We start from the raw sequence: 24,906 nt of genomic DNA on the forward strand, positions 1-24,906 counted from the left end.
TCTGGGACCCGAGGCGCCTACAAAATCGGCGCTTTGCGGCGTTCAGGCTGCAGCTGAGCCTGAGCGTGGAGGAAGTACCTGGGTGAGCTGCAGGAGCGAGTTTCCACCAATCCCTTGCCGGCCCTGACGTCATTTCTGGGACCCGAGGCGCCTATAAAATCGGCGCTTTGCGGCGTTCAGGCTGCAGCTGAGCCTGAGCTTGGAGGAAGTACCTGGGTGAGCTGCAGGAGCGAGTTTCCACCAATCCCTTGCCGGCCCTGACGTCATTTCTGGGACCCGAGGCGCCTACAAAATCGGTGCTTTACGGCGCACCGCAGCCGCCGGCGCGGTTTTGTCCAGCTTAGTACGGATTAGTGCGGATTGGCGGGGCACTATCTTCGCTATCACTCAGCTGCCACAGAGGTTCAGAATAACATAGTTGTTGGACATATATGCGACCTCTCTTGGAAATTGAAATCTTTTAAAGTTTGTTATGCCTCCTAAACGGAAGGGGAGGGTAAGGGTTTATCCCCAGGTACCCCTCCCATCTCCAATTCAACAAGAGATTGTTCGCTATATGACTAATGCAGCTCTGAAGTCACCAGCAACCAAGGATACTGCAGACCCAGCTCTTATTGGAGAAAGAACTGGGTCATTAGAGGAGGCCTCGCTGAGTCCAAACCTGGGATTGCCACCAATACAGAGGGGAAGTGAAACCTCCCCTGGGAATCTAACACAGCAGTTAAACTCCACTGGGTCCAAGTTAATCTTGGTAAACCGTGAAGAAAGCCCTCCAGTGATGGAAGGTGGTGAGGACGAAGCTACAGACTTTCTGGGAGCTTGTTCAACCCCAATTACCAGGACTGGAGGAGAAGATCCTGCTCCCAGCCATGAGGTAATAGAGATTCTAACACGCCCTCAGGTGGTAACACTGGAACAGTTGTGGGACTTGATGACTGTAATGAATATTAATATGAAGGGTTTGGAAAAAAAGATAGATCTTATAGCAGGGAATAATCTACAGAGTGTAATGGCAGTACGTGAAGAGGTAAAAAAGTCTGAGGAAAGAATCCAAAAATTAGAGGATAAAGAGAAAAAAAATTATGGAATTTCAGGCTGTTGTAGCTAAAGATAGAGATTCACTATCGAGAAGATTGGAAACCTATGAAAATAACTCTAAACGTTTAAATTTAAGGATGTTAAATTTCCCAAGGGTGGTAGGCCAAGTTCCCATGGAGACACTATATCAATTTTTGAAGGAAGTTTTATTATTTCCAGAAGATGAATTACCTTTTATAAGTTTTTGCTACTTCCTACCTAAGAGAAGCCCAAACTTGAATACATCAGAGTTACCGTTTCAAGGTAATCTTACCAATTTTCTAGAAAACTCAGAAAGCAGAATAATAGATAGAGGGGTATTACTTGTTGCATTTCAGAATTTATTAGACCTTAATAAGGTTATGAGAAAATATTTTTCAATATACCCCATATCATTCTGTGATAATGTGATAAAGATTTTTCCTGATCTATCATATGCTACACAGCAAAAAAGAAAGGAATTTTTGGTTCACCGTCAGGAAGTGATTTCTATGGGATACTCTTACACTCTGAGATTTCCCTGTAAATGTATGTTAAAGAAGGAACAAGATACTTTTGTGTTTTTCACACCCGATCAGTTAAAAAATTTCATCGAACAAAGGAGAACAGTCACCTCTCCTTCACTTCCCAGTAAATAGTAAAATAGTATTCAGAGCATAACTATGGGTGATGTATGGAAAGAGAATTTGTTTTATTTGAGTACTCCCTTTATCACTGAGCTTCTGTTTCTATTAGTTGATGGGTAACTATTTCTGATTGATGGAAAAATAATAGCAAGAGAGAATTGTAGAGATATTAAGTTGGAAGTTTTTCATAAATGTATACTTATTATTGGTTTCTGTATTAAATTGAAAAAGTCAATAAAGATACAAATTATAAGAAATGCAACCCAATGAACAACTGAAAAAATAAATTTGAGATCAAAGGGAACAAAAAACTAAGTATAGTTTCTAAGAGCTTTAATGCAATCTAGGTGGAAGACAAAAGATGTCTTACAGTTCAACCTGTGGAGGAACCTTTGTATGAAGCACGAAAACTGAAGTAGGAACTTTTCTTCCAACTAGAAGATAAATCTTTTCCAAATAAATGTATAAAATCCCATACTGATGTCCTACAAAAAAAAATATGCCTGAAGACACAAGAGCATCCTTAGACACACCGAGCTTGTTAAATTTCATCCTCTCAGTAACCAAGTTGTAAGAGATGGAGACTGGAATCAGGATGGGAGGTGCTACACTGGTTTTGAATGATTGAACTGGGCAAATCTTCTATATTGACTGGTTTTGCAATAGCCAAATCTATCAGGAGAGCGAAATAACTGTAAATCTTCATTTGCCAGAAGAAAGCAACAGGACCTTGAACTCTCATCTTTGTTGAACTTTGCAAGTTTTAATCAACAGGGATATTGGTAGATATGCATGCAAAAGATCTTCTTTCCAATTGAAATAGAATGTGTCAATAAGTAGAAAGTCTTCTGAATTCTTCTTGGAGCAAAACGTTGATACCTTTCTTTTCAAGAGTGTTGTAAGCAGCTTTATCTTTAGTCTCCTGGAAGGATCAGGATCTTTAATATGAAGTTTCTTTAGGTGAGCTCTCCAACCCATGTTCTGAATAAAGGCAATCTAAGAATATGGAATGAAAGAGAAAGCCTTAGGTAATATTGGAGAGTTACAGCTAGCTATCATGCCAGATATAACAATCCTGGAGGCTCTGTGTGACCCAAGGTCATTTCAACCTCAGTATCCATTGAGCTTGTCTCATGTGGAAACCTATCCTAGGAATAAATTATGCTAGGAATAAATTATGCTGCTGCTGTTATTATTATATCTAGTGTTCTCATCATGTATCATGACAGATATCTATCTGGTGACTCTAAATTATATTCCATGACAATGTCATAATGCCCTGAACTCTTGAATCAGAAAGAGCAGCCTTAGTCAAGCCATATCTGACCCAATTATTGTGAAGGAATAAGGTGAACATATCAAAACAGATTGAAAGCTCTAGGGACATTCTCACTTGGGAGGTAATCTCTAATGTTGTCTCAAGCCTTGCCTGAGAAATGTCCAGGGCCAGTCAATTGTGCAAGTAGGGAAAGATATGCATTCTTGGTGATTTATCTATATAACTGCTAACAATTTGTTAAAGATTTGTGGTACCAACAAGATAGTATTGAGCACCTCCAGCTGAGATACTATGACAGGAATCTCTCTTCATATAAGAGGCAATCTCCCTGATGTTCAGAAAGCATAGCCAGGCACCTTGACTTAAGAGAAGAAAATGATTCCTAGGGAAACCATTCAAAATTTATCCACTGTCAAGAGAAAATTTAGGTCCCTTAGGTGTTGTGCTCCTGCTCGCGGGCCTAGCCGCAAGCAGGCACTTATCTCTGCAGCATGGAGCCACTGACGTTCTTCACAGCAGGAGCCACAGCCAGCCTTCTCCTTCACCGCGGCGGGGAGCCGCGGACTTCAGTTTCCTCTTCGCAGCACGGAGCCGCCGCCCACGCTGTCTCCCGGCAGGCCTGGAGGCCTGCTCCTCAGCAGCATGGACGCCACCATCGCCCCGCCTCCTCAGTGGCATGGACGCCACCGCTCCAACGTCGGGCCTAGCTGTGGCCTGCTCCGGCTCCTGTGCTCTCAGCGGCGGGGATGCCGCTGTCCAGGGTCCTGCTCACTTCCCCTAAGGGGCGAGGCTGCATCTTCCTTCAAGATTTAAAGGGCCCACGGCCGGATATGCCCCGGGCCCCACCTGGACTCCTCCCTGAGCATCTCCTCTTCTTCAGCCCTACTTAAGGGCCCAACTTCCACTCCAGCTGGGCCTTTGCAAGGAGTTGGTCCTTCCTGGACTTCCTGCTCTCTACTCCTGCTTGACGTTCTTGTCTTTGTGGGATCCCTCGTCATTGTTCCTGGTCTCTGTTGACTTCAAGTTCCTGATGTGTCCTGATGTTCCAGTTATTCCTGTCTTCCTGCTGTTCCTGATGTGTCCTGATGTCTTCGTCCATGTTCCTGAGGTTCCTCGTCCAGAGGTTTTCTGAGACTCTGCTATCCCATCCCTGTGTGATCCGCGACCAGCCTGGCTGGGTTGAGTAGGGCACTCAGTGGCCCAGTGGTCTGCAGCCACCCCCCCTGGGGTGTGTAGGGTGCTTGGTGGGAAGTTCCATCCATCGGGGTCGAAGATCCCCCTCATCTGTCGTGTCCTGACATCTTCTGTCTTGGTTGTCCAGATGTCCTCGTCTCGTTCTAGGTTCCGGATTGACCCCTAGTGGCCCGTCTTCAGTCCAACTTTGGGATACCCTCTGTTGTGTCTTCCACGTCGGGTCGGAAGTTCCGCCTTCCATCTATTGACCTTACAGGTGCGTTGATCATGCTGGGGTCCTGAGGCTCAGTCCAGGACGTCGCTGCTTGGAGTGTTGGCAGGATTCCTTTATCCTTTTGTTCTAGATGCCCATCTTCCTGTTCCTGGGCTCCCTGTGGGGCCATCGTCTATCCTGTGCTCGTGGCTGCTCTTCAGTGAAGTGTCTACCAGCAGCAGGAGGTCCTCCGCCCTCCTGGAGTCCCGGACTTTTAATCATCTGATTTTAGTTTGTCTATGTCATTGTCAGTCCCAGAGTCTTCATCAGCCCCGCTGTCTTCAGTATCCATGCTTGTTTGATGTCCTTGTCCTCCTCTGCCTCATGACCGGCCTGCTGCCTCTGCTGTTATCCAGCGGCAGGTCCGAAAGGGCTTGGAGTGGTCGGAGAACTACTCAGAGACCAACCTTGTATGGTTGACCTCACCTAGGCTGTGCAGGTCGGCGGGGGCATTGGCTCCTGGTCCCAGCCCAGACGGGACATCGTCTCACCTGCCTCGGCGCTTCCTTGGAACTCTTCTCCGGATTCGCCGAGGTCCAAGGGTACACCTCCCCAGAATCGGGAGTTCCCCCTAGCGCTCCCGCCTAACGTCCCTCAACATTAGGACTACAGCTGGTCTGAATTTCTCTGCCTTTCTGAGTACCAAGAATAAACTCTCTGCCCTCATTCTTATAGCAGAACAGGAATAATTGAGAGAGATGATTTCTGGCCTCCTTCTCCTTCCCTCTCCCTTAAAAAGAAAAAAAAACCCTGTAAGGTTTTCAGTCTAGAATGAGACACTGGGTATTTATTGTGGATCTAGTCAAAAAACGTAATCATGGTTCTGACTAGGTAGATGTGCACGGTTTAGAACATGTGATCTACATAGCAACATTATTGCTCCACTGCTTCTGAGAAGGATATGAAAAGACTTCTTGTGATAAATGAAAAGGACAGTGTAATGTTATGGTGACTGTCTTGATCTTATTCAAGGTTTTTTCCACGTTTTCTCTTAAGAGACTCTCTCCAGCACACAGCAGAACGACCTCCTGCAGTCGATCTCCTGCCGGCGCCATTTTCCGTACAGAAACGATTCGCGGCAGGAGATCGCTCCAGGGCCCCCGCTGGACCCCCAGGAACTTTTGACCAGCTTGGGGGGGCCTCCTGACCCCCACAAGACTTGCCAAAAGTCCAGCGGGGGTCCGGAACGACCTCCTGCGTCGAATCGTATTGGTCTATGGCCGCCATTTTGCGGCGGCCATTTTGCAAAATGGCGCCGGCTGAAGACACCACGATTTAGTGTGCCGGATTTCCTGCTCTCCCCCTTCCCCCGATTTAGCTACGGACCCGGGGGTAATTTAAGCTACGGGGGTCTGGAACCCTCGCTGAACGACCTCCTGCAGTCGATCTCCTGCCGGCGCCATTTTCCGTATGGAAACGATTCGCGGCAGGAGATCGCTCCAGGGCCCCCGCTGGACCCCCAGGAACTTTTGGCCAGCTTGGGGGGGCCTCCTGACCCCCACAAGACTTGCCAAAAGTCCAGCGGGGGTCCGGAATGACCTCCTGCGTCGAATCGTATTGGTCTGTGGCCGCCGCCATTTTGCGGCGGCCATTTTGCAAAATGGCGCCGGCTGAAGACACCACGATTTAGTGTGCCGGATTTCCTGCTCTCCCCCTTCCCCCAATTTAGCTACGGACCCGGGGGTAATTTAAGCTACGTACCGCCGCTACGGACCCCCAGGTAATTTAAGGCATTTGGGGTGGGGGATTTAATTTAAAGGGTCGGGGTGGGTTTTAGTGTGCCGGGGGTGGGTTTTAGGGGGTTTTAGTGTGCCGCTGGACCCCCAGGTAATTTAAGGCATTTGGGGAGGGTGGGGGATTTTATTTAAAGGGTCGGGGGTGGGTTTTAGGGGGTTTTAGTGTGCCGGTTCACGATTTTAATGATTTTAACGATACTCTAAACACCCAAACGGCGACAATACGATTCCCTCCCCCTCCCAGCCGAAATCGATCGTTAAGACGATCGAGGACACGATTCACATCTCTAGTTATTTATACTCTCGAATAATAGAAGGACTAGAAGGCATTCCATGAAGTTAGCAAGTAGCACATTTAAGACTAATCAGATAAAATTCTTTTTCACTCAATGCAGAATAAAGCTCTGGAATTTGTTACCAGAGAATGTGGTTAGTGCAGTTAATGTAGATTGGTTCCAAAAAGGTTTGCTATTAATTGCATCAGTAGCATGGGATCTTCTTAGTGTTTGGGTAATTGCCAGGTTCTTGTGGCCTGGTTTGGCATCTGTTGGAAACAGGATGCTGGGCTTGATGGACCCTTGGTCTGACCCAGCATGGCAATTTCTTATGTTCTTATCTAGCAACTTCAGGGCTGCATTCTCAGAAATGCTCCCCATTCCATGCATAGGACCCCAAAGGTACAAACTTATAGGATCATTTATCAAAACGCTATAAGGCATTTTCGCATGCATTAAGGGCTTATCGCTTGCGAAAACTTTTTTAATGCATGCGATAACACCATAATGTATGGTGCGATGCAAATCAGAATAAAAGGAGGAGTTAATGCCCTAACACTAGATAGGTATTTATATCTCTATGGGAGACCCACCTAGTAACTCGAGGTGAGGTTTAGGTATTAGTGTAGGGGTTAGGGGCTACTTTGACATTCAAAGTGAGACGTACGAACAGAACAGTGCTCTCTTGTGAAGATTTGATGACCTTCGGAGGGAGGAAACTCACTCAAAGATGAGATTTGTGCAATGTTCTTTCAACTTAGCTTGATGGACTCTCTACCTGGGTAACATCAATTTGCAGTAACTTAGCACTTCACATAGGTATTAGTGTAAATTGTGATAAACTGCCTATTACCATACAACATGCCCCTTTTTCTATCGCATGTGATATTTAGTGCATTTTGATAAATTCAGGCCTTAGATTGTAAGCTCTCTGGGGATAGGGAAATACCTACAGTACCTGAGGAAAAGGGGAATATAAATCTTAAGAAATAAATAAAGGCAGGTTGAGCTCCAGAGTCTTAATGTGTGGATGAGATGATGATACAGGGAAGAGGGCTTAGACTTGCTAGGAACATAAGAACATTTAGGGGAAGGGGGAGCCTGTTTGAAAAGGACTGACTCTACCTTAACCAGGATAGAGCCCAGCTGGTGGCTCTAACATTTAAAAACGAGATATAGCAGCTTTTAAACTAAATCATGAGAGAAAGCCAACAGTTGGTCAGGCGTGCATGATTCAGAGAGGTATCTTTTAAGGATATTGGCATAACAGGGAAGAAAGAACATCCCAATAGGTTGTGGTAAAGGATAAAGTAGCCCAGCTGGAATTAAATGGAAGGCAGAAAAATATGAAGGATTCCAAATTATCTATATCAACTGCTAATAAGCAGGTTGTAAATAAAAATGTAATTGTCTGTATGTGAATGCTAAAAATATAAAATATAAGGCTGGAATGTTAGAATATGTGGTCCTTAATGAGGATATAATCATAACAGGTATCTCAGAGACCTGGTAGAAGACGGATAACCCATGGGACACTTTGATATCAGGGTAAAAAGTATATCAACATGAAAGGGCAGATTAGATTGGTGGAGGCGTGGCATTATATGCTAAGGGTGGCATAAAGTCAAGCAGAATAAAAGTCATGCAGGGTACAAAACACTCTGTGGAATCTTTATGGATAGAAATTCCATGCATTAAAGGGAAGAGTACAGCAGTGGGTGTATAACACCATTCACCTGGCCAGGATAAAGAATCAGACAGTGATATGCTACAGAAATTAGAAAGTCAAATACAATTGGAAACACAATAATAATGTGGGGATTTCAATTACACTAGTGTTTATTGGGGAAATATCTCATCAGGACATGCTAGGGAGGTAAAGTCTTCTGGATGTCATGACTGACTGCTGCTTGCAGCAGTTGGACCTATTTTTATTTATTTATTTCTCTCACTAGGCAGTGTATTTGTATTCCAGGGAATATTATAATATTTGCAATGCTGCCTTTTCATAGATAGGGTTATTATCATTTGAGTTCTTTGTGTTAGTGCTGTTTTGGTATGGCAAGTTTGCTACATATGTGATAAGTGACTTTTTTTTTACAGGGTTTTTCAGTAGTTCAGGGGATATGTTATTGCCTTGGTACGTTTTTTATTTTGAACCAGAGTAGCTGGAGTTATTTTTGAGTTGTAATCAACAAGCACTCACTAAAGTAATCAGTGTTTCATCAGAGAATTCATTTTGATTGTATTTTGAATTTTTCTCTCTGGCTTTTCACTTAAAATCAATGTTCTCTTTTTCTTGTGTTTTCTTATATTTTTGGATTCTGGGTTTCTCTCTATACATAGTGGGCTTCCCATTTATAATTAGATTCTTTGACTTGTATAAATATGATTCTTGATATTAATTGTTCTTTATCATTGTCTATATTTGTAAGATTTAGTTCCTTATAAATAAAATAGATTGAAATAAGGCTAAGATGGGTGTGTGGTAATGGGGTATAGTCAGGACTTATTTGTAGACAAAAGGGAAGTGGAACTGTGGAAGAGGGGAGGGGTAGGAGTGGGTGGGCCAGGGCAAGGGCCAGGGCAAGATGTGACCTGTGTCAGGGAGAAGAACCAGGACCACATGCAAACTCTCTCCTAAATGCACACCCACCCACATACATATATATATATATATATATATATGTATGCAACATTTTGGGGAAGGGGGATGGGCTCCACCTTAGGGAGACTGCTGGCACTAACCTTCAAAAAGGGGAGAGAGCAGTTTTTAAACTATAACTTGAAGGAAAGTCAACAGTAGCTCAGCAGCGCATGGTTCAGAGGGAGATATCATCAAAAGATATTAAAATAATAAAGTAGTTAGAGCATTCTGATAGAGAGGTTTCAATAAAAGAAATAGGAGTCCATGTGCCTATAAGTAAAGAACCATATGAGTTAAAAAATTCCAAAATACCCCTGTCAAGTGATGAGCAGATTGTTAAGACCAGAAAAAAACATACTTTGAAATATCTGTATGCTAATGCCAGAAATCTAAAAGTAAGATGGGAGAGTTAGAATGTAAAACACTGAATGAAGAGGTAAATATAATAATTGCATCTCAGAGACTTGGTGGAAGGAGGATAACCAATGGGACAATACTATGCCAGAGTACAAATTATATTGCAATGATAGGATCGATCAACTTGGTGGGGATGGCATAGTGTCCAACAGGATAAAGATCCTGCAGGAGACTAAATGCATAGTAGAATCCTTATGGGTGAAAATCCATTGTTACGATTCCGCCTGCAGCCGGAGCCGCGGACAACCTCTCACCTCTTTCTCTCCTTTTTTTAGCCTCTCTGCGGTCCAGAGGCTGCCGACGTTCCCTCTGTGCAGCTGGAGCCGCTCCTATACAGTTCTGGCAGCCAAGAAGCCGCTCTGAAGTCTCCTGCCTCCGCGGCAGGAGCCACTGACTTCACCACTGCTCCGCGGCCTGGAGGTTGCCGCTGCTCCCCACTGCTGCTGCTTTTGTTGCGGCAGGAGGCCACAGACACCGTTCCCATGTGGCCTGGAGGCCTCCCTGAAGTCTGTCTCCCTTGTGGCACGGGCCTGCTCTCTCCAACATCCTCTTCGCGGCAGCAAGCCGCCTCCCACGTTGGGCCTCCTTTGCGGCATGTTCCTACTCCTGCTTCACTCAGTGGCAGGCACGCCGCTCTCCAAAGTCCTGCTTACTGCCTGTCTTAGGCTTGGGGCTACGCCTCTTGAAGAATATGCCTGATCAGACAACCAACATTGAGAAGGAAAATACCCAGACGCCTCTGCTGTTCTGTGGCCTGTCAGAGCTGAATGAACTCTGAGTGCCTTTCTGAGCATGACTTGCAGAATGTCTTTGAGCAGATAGACAAGCTGGCACCAAAGGAGGTGAGCCTATTCAATGGGTCACACAGAAGAAATCAACGGCGGGAGCTTCAGGCACTATTCTGTTGAAACCTCACTGGACAAGATCATTTACAGGACAAAAGGAGTATCTGGAGAGTGGGGGGGCAAATGAGCTACACCGGGGAAACCTGTCAGGGCAGTTCAGAGGATAGGTTGTCATGACTACAGCATGATGTGTCTCTGTAAATGAGTCTTTGGGCAGTCACGTAATTCTAGAAGGTTCGGCAATACTGTATGTTTAACTATAAAAGAAGGGTCACTTCCTGTATTCCATGAGATGCTGATCATTTTGAAAGACAAAGGGCACCCAGTATCCAGCATCTCCCAAGAACACTTTTGCCAAATAAAATGTACTTTATACCTTTTGCTGAGTCTAAGTGTTCTTGTTGCCCTGGCCCTAAGTACAGAAAATTATGTACACTCTCATCACCTCTTAAAGGGCCAGCGTGGGAGTGGTCCTCCTGATGATGTCATAGTGGGAATCTCTCTTCAGCCCTATAAGAAGGGCCTGTCTTCACTGCTTCGTTGCCTTCGCAAAGAGCCAGTCCTCCTTAGGACTTCGCTGTATCCCAGCTTCTCCTAGGCATTCTGTTCCATCTTGGAATTCCATGTCTTTGTCTTCATTTTCGTCAAGATCTCTCGTCGGATCCAGTGTCTTCGTTTGTCCAGTTCCTGATGTTCCGACGTCCTTCTCTTCAGATCTCCTGATGTTTCATCCTTCAGAGCCCCTGAAGTCCTGATGTCCTATTCTCCTGATGTCTTCACGTTCAGATGACGTTTTATCCAGATGTCCTTCTCCTCGGCAGCTCAACCCTCCAGAAGATCCCGGCTTTTAATCTCCTCACCTCAGGCTCCATACTCAGAGATCCTTGCACCGAGTCCCGTCTCCGTGCCCCTTGCTCCGTGTCCTGTCTCGGAGTTCTGCTCGTGCTCCAATGCCAAGCCCCTTGCTCTATGTCCTTGGATCCTGAGGCCCTTCTCCTTATCCTGAATCCTGTCCGGGTCTTCGGAGTCCCTTGCGTCTACCTCCATCCATATGAATGAACTCTGCATATCTTTTCCTGTATCAGTGTGGTCCTTGCCTTGCCTTGATTGGCTGAGGAGGGCGCGCCTCAGTGCAGGCCTCGTCGGAGTCTTCATTGTGGAACCTCCAAGTAACCTGAGTTGGGAACCACCAGCGTGGTCTGTGACCTGCCTTGACTGGCTGTGTAGGGTGTGTGGTGTGGCAGTACCAATTTGATTTGTGACTCTGTCGGAGTCCTTCTCTTCAAGCAACCATGTTCCCTTTGTGCGGCTGGAGCTGCTCTTGTACAGCTCTGGCGGCCAGGAGGCTGCTCTGAAGTCTCCTGTCTCCGCGGCAGGAGCTGCTGACGTCACCACCGCTCCGCAGCCTGAAGGCCGCTGCTGCTCCCTGCTGCTGCTGCTTTCGTTGCGGCAGGAGGCCGCAGACACCGTTCCCATGCGGCCTGGAGGCCGCCCTGAAGCCTGTCTCCCTTGCAGCATGGGCTTGCTCTCTCTCGCGGCAGGGAGAGCCATCTCCAATGTCCTCTTCGCAGCAGGAAGCCGCCTCCCACGTCGGGCCTGCTTTGTAGACTGTTCCTGCTCCTGCTTCACTCAGTGGCAGGCACGCCGCTCTCCAAGGTCTTGCCTACTGCCAGCCTTAGGCTCGGGGCTGTGCCTCTCTTCGCCTCTTAAAGAACCAGCGTGGGAGTGGTCCTCCTGATGATGTCATCGTGGGAGTCTCTCTTCAGCCCTATAAGAAGGGCCTGTCTTCATTGCTTCATTGCCTTCACAAGGAGCCAGTCCTCCTTAGGACTGCTGCATCCCTGCTTCTCTTAGGCATTCTTTTGCATGTTGGAATTCCATGTCTTCGTCTTCATTTTCGTCAAGGTCTCTCATCGGATTCCATGTCTTCATTTGTCCAGTTCCTGATTTTCTGACATCCTTCTCTTCAGATCTCCTGATGTTCTTGTTTCGTCCTTCAGAGCCTCTGAAGTCCTGATGTCTTCACGTTCAGATGACGTTTTATCCAGATGTCCTTCTCCTCGGCAGCTCAACCCTCCAGAAGATCCCGGCTTTTAATCTCCTCATCTCAGGTTCCATACTCAGAGTCCCTTGCACCGAATCCCATCTCCGTTCCCCTTGCTCCAAATCCTGTCTGAGGCCCTTCTTAACCTGAATCCTGTCCAGGTCTTCGGAGTCCCTTGTGTCTATCTCCGGCCATATGAATGAACTTTGCATATCTTGTCCCGTATCAGTATGGTCCTTGCCTTGCCTTGATTGGCTGTGGAGGGCGCACCTCGGTGCAGGTCTCGTCGGAGTCTTCATTGTGGAACCTCCAAGTAACCTCAGTTGGGAACCACCAGCGTGGTCCGTGACCTGCTTTGACTTTCTGTGTAGGGCAAGTGGTTTGGCAGTACCAATTCAGAACTCTTGATTTGTGACTCTGTCGGAGTCCTTCTCTTCAAGCAACCGTGAGTCCCGTCTCACCTCTTCAAGTAACCGTGAGTCCTGTCTCATCTCTTCAAGTAACTGTGAGTCCTGTCTCACCTCTTCAAGTAACCGTGAGTCCCGTCTCACCTTCTCCAAGTATCCTGAGTCTCGTTTCACCTTCTCTAAGTATCCTGAGTCCCGTCTCATCCGTCAAATATCGTGAGTCTTCGTCTGACCTGTTTGTTCCAGCCCTCAGCCTCTGTCCATCCTGTTGCATCTGCCGTTCCTGTACGACAGGTTCGAAAGGGCTATCGAGTGGCTGGAGGGGTACTCCAGAGACCAACATTGCGTTGCTGGGTCTCTTCGATGCGATCAGGCTCAGCAGAGGCCAAGGTCCTGCATCTTCAGCCTGTACTTGGCCACTCCTCGCCTGTCTTGGCGCTTTCCGGAGCTCCTCTGCGGTTGCATCGTGGCCGAAGGGTACATAATCTCCCAGAAATGGGACTGCCTCCAGGGTTCCCATAACATCCATGTGTACTGAGGAATGCAGCAGTGGGGGTATACTACCATCCACCTGACCAAAATGAACAGACAGAAGATGAAATGGTAACATATGAGGGATGCTAATAAATTTTACAGCATGGAAATAACAGGAGATTTCAATTACCCCAATACTGATTAGGTAAATGTAACATCAGGACATGCAAAAGAGGTAAAGTTTCTAGATGAAACAAATGACTGTTACAGGGAGCACTTGGTCTAGAAATCAATAAGAATGGGAGCCAGTTTAGACCTAATTCTTAGAGGAAGCAGGATTTGCTGCCAAATTTAACAGTGGTGGGGCCACTCGGCAATAGTGATCCTAGTATGATCAAATCTGACTTAATCACTGGGAGGATATTAAGTAAATCTTCAGCTCTAACATTAAATTTTCAAAAGGGAGACTGATAAAATGAGGAAAATAGTAGGAATGTGCATTCGTTGGTCCATTCATTTTGGCAGTATATGCGTATCTCACAAATGGATAGTACGCGTGCAAAATGGATGTGCATTTATGAACATTTAAGGCACAAATACTTATAAATATTCAGAATGTTCCCTTTGTTGTCTCTTATCCAATAAAATTTGAGGTTTAATGTATTGAACAGTGATTGACTTTGAGTGTCACAATTTTCTCTTTTGACATTGTTTACAAATACCATCTTAGAAACCCAGTCCAGATGTATTCCATGCATGAAAAAAGTGAAAGGATGGCCAAATGACTGTTGGCTTGGTTAAAAGATGTTGCGAAAGTGGGAGAGCGATCGCTTGCTTGAGAGAGAGTGTGTGCCCTAAGGCCACAGCACGACCCCAGAGGAAGACACTGTAGAAGCGCCAAGGCAAGGAAGATGTATCCAAGCATGGGCAGATGGGCTGAAGACTTGGAGTTCTCAGACCTGGCCGAACCTGAACACACCAAGAAGAGACCCAGCAACGCAATGCTGATCTCTGGGGTAGCCCTCTGGCCACTCACTAATGTTTTCGGACCTGCCGCCGGGTAGGTGTGTCATGACGGACAGAGGTCGAGGATAGAAAATGACTCTGCAACAAGGACGAGACATAGGCAGTTGGAAACTAGGACGAGATGTAGTTACTTGGAGACTTGGACGAGATGAGAGCACTTGGAGATTTGGATGAGATGAAGGCACTAGGGCTGAAGAGTCAGACAAGGTACTGCCCCTCAGCGCGCCCTACACAGCCCCCCATGGGCTGGTCATGGACCACGCTGTCCCACTGCACGCCCTACACAACCTGAAGAGGCTGGTCATGGACCACATGGAGAGCGGGACAAGTATAGGACTGAAGCTCAGGGAGAAGGTGGAATCTGGGCAGCAGTTGAGAGAGGATCCAAACTGGAATGGGGCTCCAATGACTGGGAACAGGACACAGGTCCAGATTCAGAAATTGATTTTTGATTAACTCATGGATGGCTATCTGGAGACTGGATCCAGCAGGAAGAGGCAAGGCTGGGATACCTGGAGCCGGGAACTGGAGAATAAGGAATAACTGGACACAGGAACTGAAGAGACTGGAACTTCAGGACAATGAGACAGACAGGGACACAGGATCCGTCGAGAAACCAGGAACAAAGGACAAGACAAAGGAGGTCCCACGAAGAACTGAGGACCTTGCAGAAGCGAAGATGGACCTCGGAAGCCTCCTGGAAGGAAGAGATGAGACGAGGAATCCAGGAGCAAGCAGCTCCTTGCAAAAGTCACGAGGAACTGAAGAGAAGCCCTTTTATAGGGCTAAATATGCGATGAAGAATGACATCATTAGTTGGAGCCACAGGGTTTTTCCCATCGCTGGCCCTTTAAATCTTGCAGGGAGGCACAGCCACGCGCCTAGAGAGAAGCTGGGCCCAGGAGAAGTTGGCACCCTCAGTGGCATCCCTGTCGCGAGGAGGAAGGCTGGTGGTGGCTCCCCCGCTGCAAGAGAGACTGCGATGGCAGTGGCTCCCCCGCCACGGAGAAGACAGCATCGGCGGCAGCTCTCTGCACCGCGGAGCGCAAAAGACCAGCATTTGATGGCAGGCAGGGGCAAAAGCAGCCCCCTGCTGTGAAGAAAGCAATGGCGTCAGCGGCACCCGGGCCACGGAGAAAGCAGGGCCAGCATCTGGCGGAGAGGCAGGAGCAGCAGTGGCTCCCATCCACAAGAAAGACCCCGATAGTGGCACCAACTGCGCAGGAAGACCAGGGCAATGGCGGCATCCTGCCACAGGAGGAAAACAGCGTTGGGCCGGAAAGGTGAGAGGCTGCTCACGGGCTTGTCCCTTGGCGGCATCAAAACAAAAAATGGGGTAAGGTGAAAGAGGCTATTTTAGCCTAAAGAACTTATTTCAAAAATTGGAAAAAAGATCCACTGAGGAAAAAAGCATAAGGATTGGAAGGTTAGATGTAAAACATTGATAAGGCTGGCTAAAAGAGAATTTGAAAAAAAGCTGACCTTAGAGACAAAAAAATCATAAAAACTTTTTAAAATATATACAAAGCAGGAAGCCTGTGAGGGAGTCTCTTGGACCATTAAATGATCAAGAGGTTAAAGGGGTACTTAGGGAAGATAAGGCCACCATGGAAAGACTGAATGAATTCTTTGCTTTGTTATTTAGTGAAGAGGATGTTGGGGAGATACTTGTGCCTAGGGTGATCAACTGCCCGGTTTTGGACTAGACTGCCTGGTTTTGCAGCCTGTTGTACAGTGTCCTGTTACAACAGTAACCGGACACTATGAAACCCAGTCAAGCAAAGGGTGATCTATCTCTGACTACTTACCAATCAGCGGTGGCTGCGTAGCAACAATCAGCTGCTTACTTATTTGTTTTTGGCAGCTGGTGCAGCCACGAAAGAGAGGAGAGAAGCCTGCACTTAGCAGAGGACAGGATTTTAAGCTGCCCGGCAGGCCACGAGTGGAGCCTATCCTGTTCGCGGCTGAAGACGAAGGAGGCCCCAGTGGGCTGTGAGCGGAGCCCATTCCATTCGCAGCTGAAGACGAGGGAGCTGCCGGGGTGGCTGCAAGCAGAATGCCGCGAAGTGGAAATAGGCCCCAGTGGGCCGCAAGCAGAGCCCATCCTGTTCACAGCCAAAGATAAGGGAGGTGCCGGGTGGGTGGTGAGGGAATGCTGCGAAGGGGAAGAAGGACCCAGTGGGCTGTGAGAGAAGCCTATCTCGTTCACAGCCAAAGATGAGTTAGGTGTTGGGTGGGTCTCGAGCAGAATGCCACAAAATGGAAGGAGGCCCCAGTGGGCCGCAAGCGGAGCTCATCCTGCTCAAGGCTAAAGACGAGGAAGACGCCGTGGGCCACAGCCAAGGAGCAATAAGCAGCTGATGACATTGACACTGCCTGTGTGTGTGTGTGCATGTGCAGTATGACAGGCAGAGGAGTGTGTGTGTGTGTGTATAATTTAGAGCCTTTGTGCCTGAGTGAGGGAGTGTGTGTGAGCGAGGGATTTTTGTGAGGGTGTTTGTGTGTAAGAGGGAACTTATGTGAAGGGGTGTGTATGAGTGAGAGAGAGCCTACGTGCAGGGGTGTGAGTGTGCAAGAGAGAAGTACCCTGTGTGAGTGGGGAGGGGTGAGTGCAATAGAGGGAGTCTATGTGCATGTGTGTGCAATAGAGGGAGTCTATGTGCATGTGTGAGCACAAGAGAGAGGGGGAGCCTGCATAAGGGTGTGTGAAAGAAGGACAGAGAGAGCCTGGGGGGGGGGGGGGGTACGTGAGAGAGGGACCTGTACAAAGAGTTGTGTGTATGTGAAGGACAGAGGGAACCTGTTTGAGTGTGTGTGTGTGTGAGAGAGAGAGAGAGCCTATGTGTGTGGGTGTATGAGTGTGCAACAGAGAGGGAGCCTGTGTGTGTGTGTGTGAGAGAGTGGGTCAGGCTGTATGAGAAGAGTGGTCAAATTTTAGGAGTGGAGGGCAGCGGGATGGAGATAGTGGAAGGGGATGAGACTGGAGGGGGAGGGGAGAGAGAGTGGAGAGCAGAGAAGTTACTACGAGGGCAGAGTGAAAGGGGACTAGTCAGGGAAATAGGGAGAGAGGAAGGAAGGGACATTCCTACAGTGTCCTTCCAGGGGAATTCTGCTCAAAATATTTAAAACTTTGCATCTTTGAATAATAATTTTTCTGTGTTATATGTTAAGTTAAATTACTCAAAGACTATGATGTATATTGTGTTATTTTGACCAAAATAAAGTATGCAGAATTTTAAAATTTTGTGTGCAGGAGTAACCATGCTGTTCTCACGGAGTGTTTGCACTAGTTTGAACATTCCATGGCCTCTTTCCGGCATCTTCTCTCTAAACTTGGCAGTCTCGGCCTCTCGCCTTGGTTGCTCACTGAGACATATCCTCCTCCTTGATCATTCACGCAGACTCCAGCAATCTATAAGGTCCTCCTGCCAGGTCTGTCTCATGTTTTGCCTGCATAATTTGGGGCACGTCATCACACGTGGCCAGGGATCCCTCCTGGAGCTGGACTCAGGAACAATGCCATGGTGCCATTGCTGCCAGTTATCTGCCTGAGCCTCCAGCCTTGGCTCACACCCTGTCCACTGCTGTAGCTATCCATTCCAACTACAGCCTAAAGGTAAAGTTACCTTGCTGCCACTCTGCCTGCCTTCCTCCCACCCCAGTCCCTCGGCTGTCTGAGTCTCAGAACTCCCATCCTGTCCCCCATGGTTGGCATAACCCTGGTGACCCACAGGCCCACTACAGCTTTGCTGCTGCCTTCCTCCCTGTGACAGGCAGGTCTAGCCTTGATCTGGTTGCCTCCCTCATGCTGTCAGTTACCTTATGTTGCCTGTGTTTTCTGTTACCTCTCCTGCTATTGGCTGCTGCAGCCAGAGAAGCCAGCAGTCAAAAGTGTTTTATGTTTAAAAAATTAAGAGAAGCCAAAATCACCTTAAAAAATTGGTGGTAGGTACACACATGCAGTATATAAGTATAGTGAACCCCTTCCCTTTTTTTCCTTTGACTACCCTTCCTGCCCAGCAAGAGGCTCATCCCCTCCATTTATAACAATAATTTGTACAGCATATGTGTGAGAGAGTGTCATGGGCAACATATGTGTGAGAGGGAGTATGTGGCAGTGATAGCATGTGTGTGAGAGAACTTATGATACAGCAAGCATGTATGTCAGTGTATCCATTGAGAGAGAGGGAGTGTGTGTATGAGAGAATAAAAGTGTATGTGTGAGAGAGAGAAGAAAGTCTGTGCATCCCCTTTGTCTCCCTCCACTCCCCAATAATCCATGACAATCTCAGAGTGACTGAAAATCAAAAGTTCCCAGGTATAGAGAGTTGGAGGTTTTTTAAATCCTTAATTATTGGGTGTTATTTGATTAATTTGCTGTCTTTAAATATTGTATTGGTGGTTGGGAAATTTTATAAAAGTTTTTAAGTTTAAATGAGCTTTTAAATATTGGAGGTTCTTTTCATCAGATGTTTTGAATTATTTAGTCTATTTATTAATATGGTTTTACTATTATGATTAATGTTTTATATTTCTTGGTTTATTAGTTATTTCATGAGAAATGGTGATGTTTCTGTTTTTCCATTGTTGCACTGCATGTAGAGTTGTGGTTTCCAGCTCAGTTCTTGTCATATGTTTTTATTTATACTATGATCTCTTCTGTATTTGGCAAGTGTCTTGACTCTGCATGTGTGACTGAAGTGAGGTAGCTAGCATGCTAGCATGTAGCTTCTGTATAGGAATTTATTGCAGTTTGGTTTGTTCTTTTTCCATAATAGGAAGTGTGTTGGTGTTTTGGGTCATGGTGTAATATTTGCAGTGTTGCCTTTTCATGAGTAAGATTGTTACTGTTTGAGTGCTGGCAGCTCATTCTGTTTTGGTCTGGGACATTTACCATATTGTAAAAGTAATTCAATTTATCCATGGCTTTCTGAGGGCCAAGCCCACAAACAATGCATGGTACAATAGGCCTGATACCATGAGTTCCAAGTTGCATGATCTGAAATATATGCACATTTATGCAAATGAGGGGGAACAACCCCCCCCCCCCCCCACCAAGAGTCCTCAAGTGTCCAGTTAGGATCTGTGGAAAAGTTGGCAACCCTACTTGTGCTGGAAACTGTATTCAATGGTGATGATTCAGAAGAGCTGATACATATCACTGTGAAACTGGAGGCTGTAATGAGGTAGACTGACTAACTAAAGAGTAGCAAATCACCTAGACCAGATGGTATACACTTCAGAGTTCTGAAAGAAATAAAAAATGAAATTGCAGATCTTTCACTAGTAATCTTTAACCTATTGTTGGGATTGTCCATTATGCCTGAAGACTGGTGGGTGTCCAATGCAACTCCAATCTTTAATAAAGGCTCTGAGTTAATCCAGGAAACTATAAACTGGTAAATCTGACTTCAGTGTAGGAAAAATCGTGGAAACTATTCTAAAGAACAAAATCACAGAACATATAGAAAAACATGGTTTAATGGGACACAGCCAGTATGGATTTACTCAAGGGAAATCCTGCCTCACCAATCTGGTACTTTTTTTTAAAGGAGTTAACAAACATGCATATAATGGTAAGCCAGTGGATATAGTGTATTTGGATTTTCAAAAAGCATTTGAAAAATCCCTCATGAGAGACTCCTAAGAAAATTTAAAAATCACAGGATAGCAGCCAATGTCTTATTGTGGATTGCAAACTGCTTAAAATAGGAGACTGACAACACACTCTGCATTGGGAGTCTATGGGTAGGACCAATCAGATACAGTTCATTTCCAGCCTCCCATTCTGGATACCATAAGAGAAGCCACCCAATGGTGTCACTAGAAGGAAGCTGAACTTCTGGATGATTTGAAAGTGCCTGCTCCTACAGCTGGTCTTTACCCAGGAAGTCTTGCTGTACCCACCTGGAAGGAGCAAAGAAAGCTTTAGTAGGTAAGCTCTCAGTTGATTGTGGGATAGCTATTGTAATCTTTGGGGGAGGGTGAGTGGCAGATAGAGAGGGCAGGTACTTGGCATATGCTATGGCAGTACTCATGTATCGCAAGATAGATATTGAGAAATAGATGTCATGCTAACCTACTTTTGTTTTTAATATTTTAGATTTATTAATTTTGTGTTTTCTCTAGTTGTTTTATGTTTTTCATTATATATGTTTTTATGGAATCTACCATGAACTGTGCAATGAGCAAAATGCAATTTTTTTTTAAATAAAGTTTTGATATGTGGGAAATAAAACTAGGCACATTTGATTAGATGGCCTACATCAAGGTCCCAATACTAGCAGAGGACCCATATATCCCACTAGCAAGTTCTTTGCAGTCACGAACATGTCCAATACAAGAGCATCAGAAATTCCTGATGTAGGGAGTCATCAAAGGCTGACTCTTATAATTCTCTCAGGATAATTCTCCATGCAGCTTCCTGCAAAGCAGAGAAACCCAGATTAACCCAAGAATCTTAAGTACCCCATAGTACACATATACAATACCTATGTATCCATAGCTTCCAGCTGTGACTTACACTATAGGAAGCAGCTATATAGGCACAAGGATCTAGGATCACCTCGATGCCTGGGCCATTGCCTCTGGGGTTTCCAGGGTAGTTCACACCCAACAGGAGGATTAAATGTGACCCTTCTATTGTGGTAGCTTGAGAGAGACTGAGGTCTTTCACTATTTCTGAGCCCTTGGGTGTGCACCCATGGCTGTTTTTATGTCTCAACTGAAGTGCTGAATATCTTGAGCCCTTCAAGATGCTTTACTTCTTGAAGAGAGGAACAAGCTATGCACTGAAGCTTGAAAACAGTTAAGGAATGCTTGGATAATGCTCGACTGCTATAGGGTTTCCTTTTTACTAGCCATAAGGAGTCTGCTTAGAGCTGGTCTTATTCTTTTGGGTGAAGTAGATGTGGAGTAAAGCCAGCAAAGTCTTGACAACTTGAAACAACATCCTCAAGGAGATCCCACATCTAGAACTGTTATGGCTTAATACCAAGCACTTGTAGCAGATGTTTAAAAAATGTATGGACATCCATTAACTGTTATTAAGCAGACAGTCTTAGGGAAAGTCATTACATATCATTGGGCATTAGCAGCATGGGATCTAGCTAGTGTTTGGGATTCTGCCAGGTACTCATGACCTGGACTGGCCACTGTTGGAAACAGGATACTTGGCTTGATGGGACCTCAGTCTGACTCAGTATGTCAACTCTTATGTTTTTATGCAATGATGATACTGAGCTCTCTGGTAAATTGTGATTCCTTTTATTGGATCAATAAGAAACATCTAAACATGAGCTGTCGAGACTACAAAGCTCCCTTCTTCAGATGTTTCAAGCAACAATATGGAAAGAACTTCTTAAAGTCATATCTAGAATACTTTAACCTGCTTCAGGATTGGGACTGAAAACACAGCAAAGTGATATGAAAAGGAATGTTTAAAGAAATAAAGAAGACTGACATGTTTTTAAAAATCCAGTGAGTGCAAACAACTGAGGAAAAGCCTCAAAGCCATTTGAAAAGAATTAATTGTAAATAATGAAGGCTCATATAGAAAAAGATTCAAAAAAACAGAGAAGAAACTTCTAGAACTGAAGAGCTTCACTGGACAACAGATTGTGGGAGATGATCTGTCTGACTGCAGGCGCCCTCCTTCCCTACCTCCCCACCCCCCACACAAAGAGAGAATAATCAGTTTTCAACAGCTGATGCCACTTAATAGTATATGAAATGTCTTGCAAGTTATTTTTGACGAGGTATTTAACAGGCTATGTGACCCATCAGAGCAACCATTATGAGAGATGTAAAGAACTTGGTTTAGTCCACCATGTCTCTAGAGTTCTGCAATTAATACCCCAGTAGCAAAGATGTGATTTTATCCTTGGATTAGTTTAAATGAAAACAATTTTGCTTCCCTCTTCTTCCATGCAATAGGGAGTAGCTTCTCTGTAAGAACGTGTTACAGATTCTTCTAATCTATTTTGCAGATCATGCAGTGCGAGAGATGAAATGATTCAGCTGTCACATATTTATTAGAGTGATAAAATATATATATATTTATTCACTTTTTTTGCAAACAAATTCAAATGATTTATTGCTGAAGCAGATTTCGGACAAATAGATGTGTGAAAGTCCAGTTCACGCAGGCTTTATTATTATTATTATTTTTTTTTAAACAGAAACGGAAGATGAAATCCAGTTTATAATTTCATGCAGCATAGATAGAATTTGTCCTTAAATAATCACGACAAACAGCAGGGGCATGGTTGAGGAATGCTGTACTAATGACAGAATCCAGTGGATATACAAATAGTAACGCACCACCGCAGGTTACACAAAAGGAAAGATTTATCTCAAATACTTCTTTAGAATACTGCAGCAGCCAAGACACAGTCACATGCCTTACAAGGGCATAGGAATGTAATTTAGCAATCACACTGAAACAACCCATTTCCTTTAAAATTGAGCAAGACCAAAAGCAGCCTTCATCGCCACTTCTCTTTCTTTTTTTTACACAAAACGTCTGTACAGTACCGTCACTTTTCACCCAATAGATAAAAAATGTATTTGGTAAACAATTGCATGGTAAACCTGTTTTGTTTTTGCTTTCTCTTCATTAATTTCACCTGGAAGCAAGCGTTTTATTTAAAAGAGGGAAGGTTTGGCACTTTTATACTGATGTCACCAATGTTAATATTTCTTGGGATCTCAGGAAGATTCATATTCTTTACAGCAGACACGGCCCGGGCTGGAGCTCCTGCTAAACCCGCCTGTATGGAAAAGCAAAGAAAAAAAAAAAAGTACAGCTTAGGTGAAGTACAAAACAAGCACTTGACAACTATAACACAAACTTGTCACAATGGAACAGAGCACTTATTTCAGGTTAGGAAGACTAGGTGGTGTTCTGCTTGGCATGAAATGGGTTATTTTATAGTACCAGTTTGGAGAAAGAGAACAGTTCACAAAAGTTTTTAAAAAACATGGCAGATGCATGCAATGACAACTTGATGGTGAAAAACAAAACAGAAGCATTAAGACAACCCCAAGAATGGCTTTTCTTTTCTTCTCATGGATTTGGTATAAACAGTAAATACTAAAGGCTGGAAACAACTGAGAGTATGAAAAACAAAATGCAGTTCTTGCATGTAATCAAATACTACATTCCATATCAAGAAAACGCAACTTTCCATTTTAATTTTCTTAGGCTTTGGTATAGGCATAGTAAAACTCCCTTGAGTGCAAAGTCCTGAAAAGTACTTAACAACATTATTTTGGATTTCAGGTTCAAGAATACTCGACTAAAGTTTGCTAAGCTTCAGAGACCCAACACGTTAAAGGTATTTAACCCCTAGATTTCAGAATCCAATCGTTCCCTGCACATGGCCAGGCCTGGATTTGTCAATAGGCACACTAGGCCGGTGACTAGGGTGGCAAAAATCTAGAGAGCAGGAGGCTGGCTGAAATGATTTACTGCCTTCTCACCCCGTTCCTGGTCCTCCTCCCTTTCTCTTCCCATCCCTGGTCCTCTTGCCCTCCTTTTCTCCTCTCTCATCCCTGAGATTGCCTTCCTGTACTGACACTTGAGATTCCTTATCCTTACCCAGTAAAAGGAAAATAAATAATGCAGACACATGCAAGGTTTATAATGTAGTATAAAAGATGGAAATTTTATCAATGTACTACAGAATTTTCAAATTTTTGTGACAGAATAGAGTACTGCAGAAACAATGGGGCAGTGCCTTAGACCCACACTCTATTGACTGACCTTACTGAGGAGGTAGGGGGGTGACAGCACCATCAATACCTTAAGGGCAACAAAAATCCTAACATGGTTAGGTTCTGCCATGAGCCAAATTTCTCCAAAGAGGGAAGTATTCCTATAACCCTGATCTTTCAGAAGGTCAAAGAGAGAGGACATTATGCTGCTGTCCCAGAGGATCTGCAAATGATGGGGCCCGTTCTACAAATGAAAATCTTAACAAGTATAACTATATTCAGTGGATGAAGGTCCACAATGTACAGTATTTGACGTTAACTAGATTGCTCCAAGAAGTCTTTTCTGATCTTTTATAATCAGTTTCATTCAAATTAACCCTTTCACCCTTTCACTTATTGTGTAATTTGCCCACATCATATGAAAACTGAAGGGCAAAAAAAGTCAACACGATGCTATCGTCACCCTCTACCAGAACATCACTGGGGCTACTGTACCAACTGGGCTAGTTTTCCACTCTATTTCTGATAATTCATTTTAAATTTTAAGAGCTAATTTAAAGTTTGCAATCTCTCATTTGAGCAAAGAATTGTGGTTGCCAGGTTAATGCACTTGAATATGTGAAATTAAGGGTCAACAAACAAACTGTAGGTGATTAACATAGGCAACAGCATATGAACTACAAGTGAGATGCAAAACAGTAGTAAGACAGGCCAAGAGAATCTGAAAAGAAGCTTGCCAGGGAGGCAAAAATGAATAATAAAATCTTTTTCAAGTACATTCAAAGCAAAAATGAGGGAGTCAGTTGGACCACTAGAAGACTGAAGGCTAAAAGGGATGTTCAAGGAGAACAAGGAAACAGCAGAAAAACTGAATTAATTTTCTGCTTCT

General features: G+C 45.0%; 1 protein-coding gene across 4 annotated transcripts in view; it reads right to left on the reverse strand.

Moving 5' to 3' along the window:
- Nucleotides 1–22,423: 22,423 nt before the first annotated feature.
- AP3S1 (adaptor related protein complex 3 subunit sigma 1) overlaps nucleotides 22,424–24,906 on the reverse strand; it is a 234,635-nt gene continuing 232,152 nt past the window's right edge. For 2 of the 4 annotated variants that reach the window (XM_029571241.1, XM_029571216.1), the window contains one exon: nucleotides 22,424–23,071. In XM_029571241.1, the coding sequence (XP_029427101.1) occupies nucleotides 22,943–23,071 (129 nt within the window). In that variant the 3' untranslated portion in view covers nucleotides 22,424–22,942. The remainder of the gene's footprint in view (nucleotides 23,072–24,906) is intronic. The other 2 variants (XM_029571224.1, XM_029571232.1) reach the window with 1 other exon arrangement.

The sequence above is a fragment of the Rhinatrema bivittatum genome, chromosome 1 (assembly GCF_901001135.1).
Source record: "Rhinatrema bivittatum chromosome 1, aRhiBiv1.1, whole genome shotgun sequence".
NCBI classification, from domain to species: Eukaryota; Metazoa; Chordata; class Amphibia; order Gymnophiona; family Rhinatrematidae; genus Rhinatrema; species Rhinatrema bivittatum.